Raw genomic sequence first — 15,206 nt, forward strand, 5'->3', positions numbered from 1 at the left:
AATAATACATATGAACTATAATTTTAAGAAAATGTTTCAAATTATGGGGACATCCACTGTGTAAACACACACGCAAACGGTCCAGTTTCAATTCCCAGCTGTACAAACCATCCGTGACCATTTAACGAGTTGGTGGCAGCCTTGGACAAGAATCGAGTCTTTGGCGAGGCAAAACTCGATTTCCCATGATTCTTTGTTCCAGTCCGCAGTGATGTGGGGTGTGGTGATGGTTGAATGACTGTGTATGTGGGGGTGAGGGGGGTGTGCAAGAAGGAAGCTCTGTCTCTCCGGACGGACCGAGAGCTGCAAATCCACCTCGGAGCATCTCTGCGCGGAGTACGGGAGGATGCGGACAGCGGTCTGCGGCGGAGCTGCACGCCAAGGACGATATGCGTGTGATGTCTGAACTGATTTGTGTCATTACCGGCGTTGTTGGATCTTTTCTTTTTTCATAGGACTGCAATGGAGCGTCGATCCAAAGCGTGAGAGGTGCTGGTCGTCCGTCTGCTTATAGGCTCATTCACGCACAATAAGCCAAGGAAACTGGCTGTTACACACAGTGGCAATTCATCATCTGTATTGGTAAATATCTGTGTCTATGCTATTTGGCACTGTGGCTGTTTTCCATTGTGATATGACCAAGAAGCCATAATGATTTTTTTTAAATGAATGATTTAAAGAAACACATGCAGTTAACAGACGGGATATATGCTCATTAAGGACTTCAGAGGGCTTTGTGGACTTAGATAATACACATTTTCCTTTTTTGTTGTTTGCAACGAGTAACAGAAGCCAGTCATGTCAAAGAACAAGAGCAGTGAGTCAGTGAAGGTGGTAGTTCGATGCCGCCCTTTGAGCCGGAAAGAGGAGTCCAATGGGCCTGCAGGGGGAATAGTGCAGATGGACCTACGGCTGGGACAAGTAATCCTCAGAAACCCTCGTGCACCACCAAGCGAGCCCCAGAAAACATTCACATTTGATGCAGTGTATGATGCAAACTCCAAACAGCGAGAGCTGTATGACGAGAGCGTGCGGCCGCTGATAGATTCAGTGCTGGGAGGGTTTAATGGCACCATATTTGCCTATGGGCAGACAGGAACTGGGAAGACATACACCATGCAGGGAGCGTGGCTGGACCCAGAGAGACGAGGTGTGATTCCCAATGCCTTTGACCATATCTTCACACACATCTCCCGCTCCCAATCTGACAAGCAATACCTAGTGCGGGCGTCCTACCTCGAGATCTACCGAGAGGAGGTTCGGGATCTTCTTGACCCCAATCATGGCAATGCTAGAGCCCTGGAGCTCAGAGAAAATCCAGACACTGGTGTGTATGTTCAAGATCTCACATCCTGTGTCTGCAAGAGCATCAAGGAGATCGAGGAGGTGATGAATGTGGGCAATCAGGCGAGGGCGGTTGGGGCAACAGACATGAATGAACATTCGTCCAGGTCCCACGCTTTGTTTTTGATCACTGTGGAGTGCAGTCAGCCTGGGCCAGATGGGAGGAAACATATACGGGTTGGACGCCTTAACTTGGTGGACCTGGCTGGCAGCGAGCGGCAGGCCAAGACCGGTGTCCAGGGCGAGCGCCTGAAAGAGGCCGCCAAGATCAACCTTTCCCTGTCAGCACTGGGAAATGTTATCTCCGCTTTGGCAGATGGGCGCAGCGGACATGTGCCGTACCGGGACTCCAAGCTTACCCGGCTGTTACAGGACTCTTTGGGCGGGAATGCTAAGACTGTTATGGTTGCCACACTTGGCCCGGCCCCTCAGCACTACGACGAGACTCTCACAACCCTTCGGTACGCCAACCGGGCCAAGAACATCCAGAACCAGCCCAGAGTCAACGAGGACCCCAAGGATGCTCTGTTGCGGGAGTTCCAGAGAGAGATTGCTCGCCTCAGGGCCCAGCTCAACCACAGGAAGTGGAGGAGCAAACAGAAGAGTGAGCAGGTGGAGGACGAGAGCTGGGACGGAGACCAGGAGAAAGAGATTGAGGATGAAGAGGACGAAGAGGTCGAGAAGGAGGGAGAGGACTACATGAAGCTGGAGGAGCAGCGGCTAGAGAGGGAGAAGGAGGCCATTAGAGGAGACCAGGACTTGATTCCTGACGAGAAGCAGAAACTGCTGGGAGAGAAAGAGAGGATGATGGTGGATCTGAGGAAGGAACAGGAAGCCACAGAACAGCTGACCGCCAAGTACAAGGTGAGTCCAGCCAGGTGGTTTGCTTCTTTTTGTTAAATTCTTCCTGTCTTTCTTTGTTCCTTATTTGCTTTCTTTCTTCTTTTATTCATTCCAGACAAACACACACAAAAGACAAATCGAATAGTAAATTCTGAGGCCATAAAGGAACAGAGCAGGAGATAAAACAGTGAAAACAAAAACTAGAAACAAATGGTGAAAGTGTGGAGAGATGCCAAAAGTCCACAGATGATGTTAGATGGTGCTACGCATTGTATTGGTGCAGAAATTCTCTGCATTAAATTAAATAAAAAGTAATAGAAATACAACAAATTTATTGGAAAAGTTAGTGGTTAAAGAATTACAAATCACAAAAAAGACGTTTAATAAAACACTTTCTATTCATTTATTTTGGACTTTAAGATCTATTTTGTTAAAATATACATGTAATTGATCTTTTCTCCCTGATAATGTTAGCAGAAGCTCTTTGATATTGCACAGTGATGATTTCTGAGAGTATACTGGCGACTTGCCCAGGGTGTATGCCTCAATAACAGCTGGGCTAGGCTCCAGTGTCCCCGTGACTCTTAAGTGGATAAGCGGTTAAGAAAATGCGTTGATCGATGATTTAACAGTTTTACGATTTATTTGAATAAATGTTAACCCCTCTTTTTGAATGTCATCTTAATGTTTGTTTTAAAATAGAAGAAAAGAATCCGCTTATTTTAGGTTTGACGTTGTATTTCAGAGGGCCATACTCTCTCAGAAAAAGGACATCTAAAGTCAAACATGACACACATGGTGCTGAAGTGTGGTAATCGGTAAATCTGATGGACATGACAGATTGTTTTACAGGCCTGAATATCCAAAGACTCGCTGGAGACACACTTCTTGAGATTCATTAACACAGTGTTGGATTTGATTGATTTTTCTCTGTGGTTGTTGGATTGAGATGGTCCGTGGGCTGATTCGGACTGAGGGTCGTATTTTGCCCACGTCTCCTTTGACCCTTACTCTAATCCCAAATATCATAACACAAGGCCAAACTCTGACCTTAACATACACTAAAATTTAATCCGAAAGTTTTAACCAAACAAACATCCATCTGCAGCTGTGCTTCAGAGTTAGAACCGGAGTAAATGTGCTAACCCACAGGTGTCGAACTCCTGGCCTTGAGGGCCGGTGTCCTGCAGGTTTTAGATGTGTCCTTGATCCAACACAGCTGATTCAAATGGCTAAATGACCTCCTCAACATGTCTTTAAGTTCTCCAAGGTCTGGTAATGAACTAATCATTTGATTCAGGTGTGTTGACCCAGGGTGAGATCTAAAACGCCGGCTCTCGAGGCCTGGAGTTCTACACCCCTTTGCTAACCTTTACTAAGTGTTCTTATTAGTGGCCCTGTAGTATAGTATATAATTCAGTACATAGTACATAATTTAGTGTAGTACAAAATTTCCCCTAGGGATCAATAAAATATTCTGATTCTGGTTCTGATTCTGTAGTGTAGCATTTTACACCTTTGCCTAACAAGCAAAGGATCCAGTTCCCTTTGGCGTTGCATCAGGAAGGCCATCTCTTCTTCTACAAATGTCGTCACTACTACTGCTACTGGTTTGAGCGTTCTATTAGAGTTAAATTAGATTAATTGAGTAATATATAAAAACATGAATATCAAATAAATTTGTCATTGTATTTATTTATTTTTTTTGTAATTAAAGGACCTAATTAAGCCCAGTCTGTTTAATTGCTGCACTATCAGCTTCCTGTATTGCTGTACTCTTCCATAGTTTGTGTTTATTATCCTCAGGTTTGTTTTAAACATTTACTGCTAATCTGATTGCTTAGAACAATGTATAGAACCAGCGCAGTCTCACAGCAGTTTATGAAATAGTCATTAAAATTAATATTTTATACTTTTAAAAGGCTAAAGGTTTGGATGCGGAAGGGTTGGTATTGTGGTGAATCATTTCACTGCTCATACACTGCAGACTACAGTTTGGTTAGGCAATAAAAATACTGTTTTGGGTTTAGAAAACAATCATGGTTTGGGTTTAAATACGGTTGTTACCCTCTTTCAAAGCTACATTTTTTCGGTTGCAATGGTGATGCATACCCTCTAATGTGTCAACACATGTGCTGCACACAGAAACAGGTACTCCTGCTTCCTCCCACAGTCAAAAGACACATGTTTAGTTAACTGGTGGTTGTGAGTGTGACTGGTTGTCTGTCTGTCTTAGCACTGTACCCCGCTGCCTTCCTGTCAATGACAGCTCGAATAGGCCCTTTCATGACCCTGAGTTGGATTGGTGGTTAAGAAGACTGATGGATGAACACTTTCAAAATAGTGCTGACTGTCACAAAAAAATGAATGTCTGTCAGATTGTCTGTCAGTGCACAGATACAAACGGGTTGGGGTTTTTTTTTGTGATTATTTCAATTTTGTGATGAGACTGAGCTGCTAGGACTCTGCTGCTCTGTATGCTGCATTGTAAAAGCTGTTTTGTAGTCTGAGTACACAGTCAGCTTGTTAACGCCTCAATGTGACCTTCAAAGACACAGATTAGTGTACTCATACTCTGCAGTCTGTATTTAGAATGTGCCAGTATGATGGTTTCACTTGAAATACAAACATTTCTACAAATATTTGCTCTGATATTGCTGATTAGACTCCTATAGCTATAGCTGCTGTTACTATAGTCTTTTCCTTCTCAGATTACACTTATTAAACCAGTCAGATCTCTTTAAATCTTCATTTAGGACTATTAATAGCTGTGCATAGATGTGTTTTCCCACATAGCGCCCTGTATCCACAGTTTGGTCTGATGTCTCTCATATGTCCTGACAGGCACTGGAGCCACTGAAGCTTAAAATGTCAGCTCTCTCTTTGCTATAATCACACACGCCATCACACAGCCTGCAATCAAGACTGAGTCAGAGCTGCATTAATTAGTTGCTCTGATTCATGGGCATATCCAGTCAATAAGTCACTCGTGCAGAATGACTGAATGACTCGCTCTATAATACTTTAGCTGCAGTCTCTCGACCATCCAACACGAGACACTGCCAGATCAGCTTACTGATCAGCCCGAGGGCATGGAGTGAGGAAACGAGAGGAGGGCAGAGACATTTTCAGTGTTTCTTCTAGGCGAGCAATAGAAGGGCAGTATGATGTAGGTTTGCATTTGAAGGAAAAACCTTTCTCGACTGTTATCAGTTTGTGAGATTCTGTGTATTCTAGGAGTAATATTAATGGTGTAGTTTGAATTTTTGATGTTTCCACTTTCTCTCAGCCTACAAGCGATCCTCTAAAAGCTCTCACAGCAGGGGTGTTAACTTGATGCATTCAGCAGTGGGTTAAAAAATATTCAGTGTAGGCGGAAAGAGAGCAGTAAGAGCGGTAGCAGCAATTGGAGAAGTGTAATAACAGAGAAAGAAAGGGTTTTTACAGATTTACAAAGGTTATAATTATCCCCAAGAATCCAAACAAAACTGATGTGCATGGACAAATTGATCCATTTTACCTATATGTGGATTTCTTCCATGTAGGCAAAGCAGCTAAAGTCAATATATGACAACCCAATAGCCATATTGTTGCAAAAAAAAAAACATAAAAAGTTGCTAATATATTGGAATACAGGCAAACAATAATTTTGAATAGTTGCTGCCGAACATCGTCGTGCAGTGGTGGCTCTTAAATTAAAGAAAATCTTATTGAGTGAAAGATTTTTTTGAACCAAAGGGTTTGTATTATTGTCCAGTAAACCATAGACTATATACAGAAGATATGCAAGTGCGCTCACACGCACAGACAGAAGAGCACACCCCAACATTTTAGTGCCCTCTATATAGCCACCCCTATGAAAACATTCTGGAGGCACCCCTGCCTTCACAACACAGATTGTCTGCTTCTTTTAGGCATCTCAGTGCATTCCTTCGCATGTTTTGGCTTCTGTCACTTCCACAGCTGTTCCGTCCCGTTATTATCTGTTATTGTTGCTCAGGATCACTGTACATTATGGCCATTTCCATCTGAGTTTTTGGAGTGAAACCATTCTTGGATAAGAGGGTGGGGCTAGCTTAATTAGCCATATTATTGTAAATCCATTGCAATGCAATGAAAAGCACCAACAGCACAAAAACAGTCAAGATGTGCAGTTTAGTGACTCAAATTATTGCACATCAAGCCCAAAAGACAGCTAGCAAAAAGGAAACGGTGTAAATGTGTTCTAATATAAATTATCCTATCCATACAGCCCAAGATTTCATCTTGTTGAGTTGCTAATGAAATCTTTTAATGTTTTTTCATGTGGAAAACATCTCAGCACTTATGCAAATTTGAAGCAGAATGTATTTCCAGAGTTTTATTTCATGGACTCAGCTGCACAAGCTCAAAACGAAAAATCCTTGAAACAGCCAGAGTGCTTATACTCCACTTTTACGAGCAGAGTAAACATGTTCATTTTTGCCTCGTTTCTACTGTTTGGCAGTTTGTGATTGAAGGTCTGAGGTGTAGGAAGTCCCACGAGACATAGCCAAATGTATATTTGTCTGCTGATCACAGCACTTTCATTTGAATCTCCGCATGAGGCTTCTCATATTTCTCCTTGTTGTTCTCCAAACAGCCATGAGATGAAATCTGTTTAGTGCTAAATTGTATGAAATTTTCTGTCTGCGTACACAGTTTAGATTGTCATTGGCTCTTTCTGTATGTTTGATGGTGACTGGGTGGTTGCCGAGTGATGAGAATGAGAAACTCCCCTTGGGGAGGAAGATGATTAAGGGTAAGAAGTATTTCCTGCCTTTGATGCATCAGAAAGAAGGAAACCTGATATACCCCACAGCAAACAAGATGAAGGTTAATTTGTTTGCTCCAACAAATGGTAAAATCTAACAGATAACTGTGGCGGTAGATAAAACCTGAAAAAAGAGCTCCATTGTTGTCCAAAAATAGTAAAAAACAAAAAAACATATAAACGACACCGCTCCACTCGGTCACATGGTTTTGTTAATACCATGAGCAGAAACATGAACACTGTTGACAAGTTTTACGCCATCAGTTCAATTTAAAAGTAAATTAAATTATGTGACTTTACACCACTAGTTAGTCTAATCTTTTCTCTGCGCTGAGCTTGAGAGCTCATGAGGTTACATTAATTTATGATGTAGTTCAGCCCTTGCAGATGTCTCATGCATGGTCAAAAAACAATAATTTAAAGTTCATTAATATACACCACAGATGGGCTTTTTATTGCTACTCCTGTTAATTTTCATCCAAAGGCATGACTTTTGCGACATCAGGTCTGAACAGTCTCTATAAACACGAGCAGATTGCACAATGTGCCAATGTGAAAATATCCACAATAACACAAAAATCTGTCATGATTCAAGGAAAGATCCGTGGATCCATTTTCTCCAGCTGAGGCTGAGGCTGAGGCGTTCGCAGGTCAGCCGAGCCGAGAGATGTAATCTCCCCAGTTTGTCCTCGGTCTCCCCGGGGGTTCCTCCACACTTAAGGAAAGATATCCCTTTAAACCATATAAAGGATAAACACTCACTTAACTAACAAGAATAGATAATGATTCATCAGTAGTTTTTAAAACATTACATAATCCCTCCTTACGCTTTAATTTATTACACTACATTAAATATATCTGGGTTTTAGTTTGACATCTTTTTCAAGGATTTAATTAGTGAAACTGTTCCCCAGATTATTCGGCACTGACAATAACCAGCTCTTTCAGCTGTAAAGCAGCTGAGTGGATGTTATTATAGAGAATAAATATGGTGGTGTTTGTTGTGTTTATGGTTATTGTTTCCAGTAGCTACATCAGACAGAGCAGTCTTTGTATTATTTGCAGAGGAGCACAACTCTAATGTTCCCTATCATAGATAAAATATAGATGATGTTGACCTCTTTATCTAATTTAGTCTCATTTAAAATAATAAAAACAAATAAAATAAAATCATAAAAAATATAAATAGCAAATGTTTCTGTTGCTCTAAATTTTGTAGAAACTAGAATTTATCATGCATTTTTTTATATGATCCCCTTGCTCCTTACCCACCTAAGTACCCTGGCCCAGCTTCCTTTTTATTGGCTGAGGCTGACATTAACCTGCCAATCGCAGAAGGTTGCCTGAAGTGTTCTTTTTTTCCTTCTGCTCTCCGGTTCAATGAGAGACAGGTTACTAGGCAGAGAGACAGAGAGAAAAGGCAACAGACTAGAGATGGAGCAGTGGAAATGTGCTCTGGAATAGCCAATTATAGATAAAATGAGATGGTAATGCAATAGAGTTCCTCTCTGCTTGTGTCTCTGTCTCCCTCGCACACTCTCGTCCGCCCAGTTAAAACACACACAACAAAAAGAAGTAGGTCAGAAACCAGCCTTGTGTTGGGTCAGCTGGTGCTTCTGCAGGGTGCTGTTAGCTAACTGGCCTCCAAGGTACAGCGCTCCATCTGTGGATTGTGCTGTGACGTTGGTGCAACTGTTGTAGAACTTTTTTGTGCCCTGCTGGAGGTGCTGCCAGGTTTAATTTACGTGGTCATATTTAATGTGTGACATCCTGTTAGGTCTGCAGGTCATGATATGAGGATGTGTGTCCACGTCATGCTCTTGTTTTCACCATTTTCCTCTTGTGCTGGGAGAAAAGCTGAGGTGGGACTGAACTGACAGACTCGCCAAAGGCACGAGAAAAATATTCAACTTTATGATCTGTCAAAACCACGAGAAATCAGGAAGAAATGGTCTATAAATCTATTTTATTTTCACTTCATTATTCAGTCATGGTTTAATTATGGGCAAAATTAGAGGTTAACTCTGCATTTGTGGTGATGCTAGATTATCTTCTTTGCTGAACGTTTTTCCACCATCGGTGAGCGACTCTGCTGTGTGTCTGGGTGTGCACAGTGAGACTAAACAACAATTAGTTAGAAGAACAACAGGCATAAATAGAAAAAAAAGGGGGAAAGGGCGCTTGAGCACTCCCAAAAAGAGTCTAAACTCGCCTATGATAGCCGACCTTTCTCTTTATGCTTGAAATAAGAAACTTCTTGTCTTCTTTGCTTCACTCTCAACACTAAAGGGTTTTTTGGGGGGTTGATTGTAGTATTGGGACAAGAACCCCCAGCTGCCCTGCAATGGAATGTGACTGTGTGAATTTTTTAACTTGGGTGAATTATGCTGTTAGTAAGAAAGTGTTTTGAGTCCTCAAACAGCGTAGAAAAGCACAGTATAAGTACAAGTCCATTTACGATTTGTGTTCAGGCCACACATTGCGCGGGAGGATAAAGCTACCCTAATAGGTGCATGTAACCCCATCCACAGGCAGATGAAAAGATGAGAGTCACCAGCCTTAGTGTATCTTTTATATAGAGACTTTTCTGAGAAGTCATCTGCATGTCCTGGTAGAAAAGCAAGCGTAAAGGTCCCCTGTGAAGGTTTCCTAGAGTGATTTCCAATTAAAAGCATTCAGCTTCATTCAAGAAGCAGTCAAATGCAGCTTTGCTCTTGAATATTACACAAAAATCCTGAATACTGAAGTCCAGACCAGAATCACAAACCTACAGATCCAGTTAGACATGTTGTTTTCATTGGGCTGGTCACCACTCTATCACAGGGCTAACGCTGTCCTGGTAAAGAGCTGGGTGTGAAGGTGAACCTGTGTCTGCTACATTAGTGTTTTTTGGATATATATGTGATTATCATTCACTAATTTACCTCTCTTTTAGTCTTTATTCTTTAACCAAGAGACCTGGTTACCCAATTAGTTTTTTAGCCAGTAGGTCAACTTCAAAACTGTTTAAATTCTTTAAAATGAATTAACTTAAAAAGGTTTTTATAACAGTATTCACCCACATTTTATGGGCTTGTTTTATTTGGTACAACAGCCTCTGAAGTGTGAACGGGCACCTGTGCCTCACAGCTGCATCTTTAGCATTTTAACAGGAAGTCATCGCTTTCTGTGTCTAAGCTGCTTTGTCACAACAATTAGCCAGATGTGCATATTTGATTGAATGAATTTTGATTATATATCAAATATAGCAAATGACTAAATGTATCATTTATGCCTCGAGTTTAATGTTATCTCGCTTGACATTAATAAGAAAATATCATCAGTGTGTAATGTTATTAAAAATGAGGAATAAAAGTGTTCAGGATGCAGTCTGGTTGCAGACTGGTCTCTAGGACAGGACCTTAGGCGCTCATTGAGTCCTCTTATCATACATCACCTTTCCCTCTAACATTTGACCGTCATAATGTGTCTAATAAAGTGGCTGTTTTCTCTCCCTTTACCTCCAGTTAGGTTCACATTACTCTGATATTTTTTACCTGCCTAAGCAGAGTGCAGCTTTGGATTCATGCTGTTATGAAACAGTGAGCTGCTGTCGAGAGCTTTATGGCATCATGCAGCAGCTTCTCTTCAGGAGGCTGCTGTGATCGACCCTCATGTGAACTATTCTTAGATCCAGTTTTCTGGGTCAAAACTGCAGAGTCTCTCCTCTACCTACCGCCTCTTTCATCGGTGCTCTCGTAATTTTTTCTGCCCTTCTGGTTTCATGTTTCTGTTAGTTTTTGAAATATATTAAATCTACCTGAACCAGCTTTAAATTGATGTTTAAAAAAAAAGTTCAGGTTGTTTCATCTTCAGAAGAAGCAGTCTCGCCTGTAGATAGCATTACAGATAGACCTTGATGCCACCATTTGTTTGTTCTGTTTTCAAGGCTGAAGATGATTCTTCCATCATCACCATCTTGAAGGTCACTTTTCAGACCAGGAAGCTACAGCCGCCTTTTATACTGTCTGTTGTTTCACCCCACCGGGCATTTAAGCTGCTCTTCTCGAGTCACGATTCTCTCATGTTTATATTTTTTTCTTCTTGCTTCAAATTGGAAATTTAAGGTTTTGCAAGTCTTGCGAACTTAAATCTTTCCTTCTCTTTAGGTTCTTTCTATAGCCTCGTCTTCCCTGAAAAAACCTACTAAAATCCTAACCCATGAACCCATCCTTTCACAATATGTGATGTTCAAAGTAACCTTCAAACTAACATTCATCAAAAACTATTTCCTTTTCCCCCTATAAATAAATATATTTTATTTCCTCAACACACATGCAGTAAGGTAAGTTTCAGACCTCCCCCTTTGATGGATTAGACCTCAGAGCAAGTTAATACAGCAGTGATTATTGCAGACTGTCTCATCTGCTAGTACAGCTGGTAATTTTATGCATGCTGCTTTCTCTGAAAAGCAGCGCTGCAAATTGGACAATTTCACACATCTCCATTGTAAATGTGTGAAATTAAAGAAATCACCACCAGTAACTGCAAATTTAGAGCAAACTGGAGTTTTTGCTTGTGTTAACAGAACATTTTATTAGCACAGTCTGATCTCAAGAGTGTGAATCCACCAAGTGGAATCTAAGAATAAAAACTTGTCCATGGCAAGATGCCCAGATAAAGTCTGTGTTGGGAAACACTGGGCTCTTTCTCTGTTGGCACTCTTGATCTTTTGATCCCTTTTGTAGGAAACTTAAAATAGACTTTGCATCGTCAGGCATTGTGAGAAACAGTGGAGGACAACCTAGCCCGGAGCAGGGTAATAACTGAAACTCGTACCTCGTGCTTATACTTTGTAGCTCATTTCGCATAAGCGTGAACTAATTTATCCCACTGCAGCTTTCTACTCTGTTCTTTGTTATCACAGGAAATTGATGTGCATTAAGTTTGGTCCTCCATCCTGCCAGCTGAAGTTCAGCCAATCAGAGCGCGTGGTCACCAACAATACCAGCGGCCTCATGGGAACTATAGATACACACATACATGTGCATGCACACACTGTATGTGCATATCAGCTTTCCACAGTATCCGTTTAGGGATCAAAAATTTATTTTACAAACATGCGCACAAACACACACACACACACACACAGATACCACACATGCAGCTTTATGGATAGAATAATGGCGTATCCTGTTTGCATAGCTGCCTTCCTGTTAAATTAGAGGAAAGGCCTGAACAGACTTACAGAGGCCTGTGTGTGTGTGTGTGTGTGTGTGTGTGTGTGTGTGTGTGTGTGTGTGTGTGTGTGTGTGTGTGTGTGTGTGTGTGTGTGTGTGTGTGTGTGTGTGTGTGTGTGTGTGGGAGGCTGATAACTGCACAAGCTCATCTCTGCTCTACATCTTTCAGCATGGAAGGCAGCATCACTGAAATATTGATGAACCAACTGTGTGTGTCCATGTCTGTTTTCATGTGGCTACGCGAAGGTGGCATGTGTGTCGCTAGAGAAAACATTCACCGAGAGAGAGAAATGTCTGCACGTACACATCAAATATTAAATATATGTTATCTCACACGGCACAGAAAGTGAAAATTGGATTTTAAGAGGTACAAGTAATGTAATATTTTGCTAATATGATGTTGTATGAATTCCATAGATATTAAATAATGAATTTAAGCACTTAAAGACATGTTGGGTCAAAATTAGTCCAAAACGTACCTCTACATGCATTTGCTTTATTTTAAAGACAGCAGTTAGCTTATGCTAGTGTCAGTGCATAGTTTAGTGGTTAACACACTTGGTTGGCAGGTGGAAGGTTGCTGGTTTGTTTCCCAAAAACTGAGTTTTGTCAGGAGGTGCATCGGAGGTAAAAACTCCCAAATCAAGCCTGCGGAGCAACCTGTTTTACAGTTGCACCTACTTTTTGCTCACTGTAGTCGCCGTTGTGACTGGTTGTCTGCCAAAAAGTGTTTTTCAATGTTTCTGTTTTGTTGTTTTTAATGTAAAATAGTTTTACTTATATTGGTGAATACACAGCAATGAACAGGATTTATGAGGGGTTATAATATAAAATAAAGAAATTACACTATTTTGTGAGCTTCTTTATGATTCTACATGTGATTGTACCTACATTATAATCTGTAATGTCCCTTGGGTCACTTAAAGTATGTTTACAGTGTTACTATAAATGGTTCTCTTTCATATAGATGTACCAGAAGAGACATAATCTCTTTATTTGTAAGCTTTAGTCCCAGTGGTACAAGTATCACTACACACGCTCAAATCTTTAAAGACTTTTTAGGCATTTTGAAGTTTTATATTTGCTTTCCAGATATCAGTTAGCGTAGTTAAGAGTAACAGAAAGTAACTAAAACTCGCGAATGAACTTATTATTTAGATAATTTTAGTAGATTTACTAAAGAAGAAACTACAGAAAGCTGAACTAGAGCTTAAGAGAGATCTTGACCCTAGGCAGGAATAAGTCAAGTGAGTTTTATTTATACAGCACATTTGAAAACACACAAATAGACCCAAAGCCCTTTACAGACAGACCAATTTGTAATCCAGCTCTCAAGAACTCGGGCCAAAGCACATCGCTTTCAGGACTGATTTGCTGTCTTTTCTTCAAGCAGCTGCATTTTTCTCAAAATGTTGAAGTCTTGCTTAAATCTTCCTGCAAAAATCTGCTGCAGGTTTGAGCATGAAAGAAATGCCACAGTAAATTTGTTGTACTCCTCTTGATATAAGGTGGCAGGTACATGCTGCACAATTTTACAGCTCAAATATTTTTATCATCACCCTCTTTTCTCCTGATAAAGTATAGATTTAAAAGCTTGGATTGACAGTGTACAGTGTTTTTTTTTTTATCATCTACATTAATATGTATCAACAAATAGGAACCTTTGAGGAAAATTATTGTCAAATATGAATATCTGTGTCTTTTATTGTGAAAATGTATGGCCTAAACAGAAAGACAGGTCAAATCACAAAATAAATTTGTATTTGTTTCTGCTTGTGTTTGTATTCCAGCAAAATAGACAGATGTCCTGCTGATTGTAAGGCATTTACTGAATCTGTGTCCTGTCTTTGAAGGATGCAGTTGATGAGGGATGGATGTCAAACTGTAATAGGATTTGAGGCTTCAAGTTGTGGCAGTTTAAGTGGTTTTTGCATCGACCGGGACTAATGTGAAACAGATTCTTCGATATGTCCCGGCCTACGCTGCTCGCTGTTTTTCATACTCAATTGTCTTCTTCTTTTTACTTCTCTTTTCTTCTGCGTGTGTGTCTGCCCACTAGGATTTCTGTCTTTCTGCTGCACAGACCTGTTGTCGTCACATTATATTTATAGCCCAGGCTCCCAGCGGGCCCTGGCCTCACTGTCATTGGCTGGCTGATGCTGATGAGCCAGCTCAATGTGCAACACTTCCCATTCTCTTCACTTTCCCATCAGCAAGTGGATCAGTCACAGCCAGAAGAATCTGAGCAGACACTTATGGGCAGATCATATATCCATAAATAAGTATGCAGGCTGGCACTCATATGCGCTCTCAAATACATTTCTAAATGCTTCAGTTTTCTTCTTCGGCATCCTCCTGCAGACTCCGCTGCTTCCCACAATGTTTCTTTAAACTTTGCAGTTTCTGGTAATTTTGCTGTGAGATAAACAACCAGCTATCGGCACTGTGATAGCTTGTCACTGCGATTGAAAGCAACCTGTCTCCAAACAGTTGCAGTCCAACTTGGATTAACTGCATTCACTTCCAGGTTGATTGGCAAAGCTTTGCTAATTACTGCTGCCCAGTTTATAAACACAGGCAGCCAACACAATGCAATAAATTTGAGTCTGTCTGCACAGATGAGTGCAGCTTGTCTCTTTGCAAAAGGGGACTCGACTTAGCTGGCATTCTGGTTATATTCATATAGAAAAGCAAGGTCACCCTGTGCCTGTGTTATTTTGCAGTTAGACTGCCATTCCTGCAGCAACTATCACACTATCTATAAACTTCTGGCTGCTGAAATTACAAGTTTATTGCACACAATCACACCTGCTGTTTCCCCGAGTGTTGCTGTGGTATAAATTATGTTAAGGCTTAAAGTGAGACGTGAGTGATGTTTTGTCTTGTTTAGCATTAAATTGTACTGAAAGAGAGTCTACTGTATCGAGCTGCTGTTCAGTTTCTCCAGTATATTTTGCTTAAGCCTTGTTTAGCACTAGCTATTTATGATAAAAGTCATTTATAGTCGT

At 40.9% G+C, this 15,206-nt stretch overlaps 1 protein-coding gene across 3 annotated transcripts in view; it reads left to right on the forward strand.

Moving 5' to 3' along the window:
* kif3ca (kinesin family member 3Ca) overlaps positions 1–15,206 on the forward strand; it is a 32,752-nt gene that overhangs the window by 3,131 nt on the left and 14,415 nt on the right. Inside the window, exons 1-2 of one of the 3 annotated variants that reach the window (XM_086264808.1) lie at positions 260–582; positions 790–2,208. In XM_086264808.1, the coding sequence (XP_086120934.1) occupies positions 799–2,208 (1,410 nt within the window). In that variant the 5' untranslated portion in view covers positions 260–582; positions 790–798. Of the gene's footprint in view, positions 1–259; positions 2,209–15,206 lie in introns of those variants that run through there. The other 2 variants (XM_086264807.1, XM_086264806.1) reach the window with 2 other exon arrangements.

Source organism: Aulonocara sp. 'chitande type north' Nkhata Bay, linkage group LG15, assembly GCF_057382095.1.
Source record: "Aulonocara sp. 'chitande type north' Nkhata Bay isolate Kocher_YH1m ecotype deep benthic linkage group LG15, A_spYH_male_GT1.1, whole genome shotgun sequence".
NCBI lineage: Eukaryota > Metazoa > Chordata > Actinopteri > Cichliformes > Cichlidae > Aulonocara > Aulonocara sp. 'chitande type north' Nkhata Bay.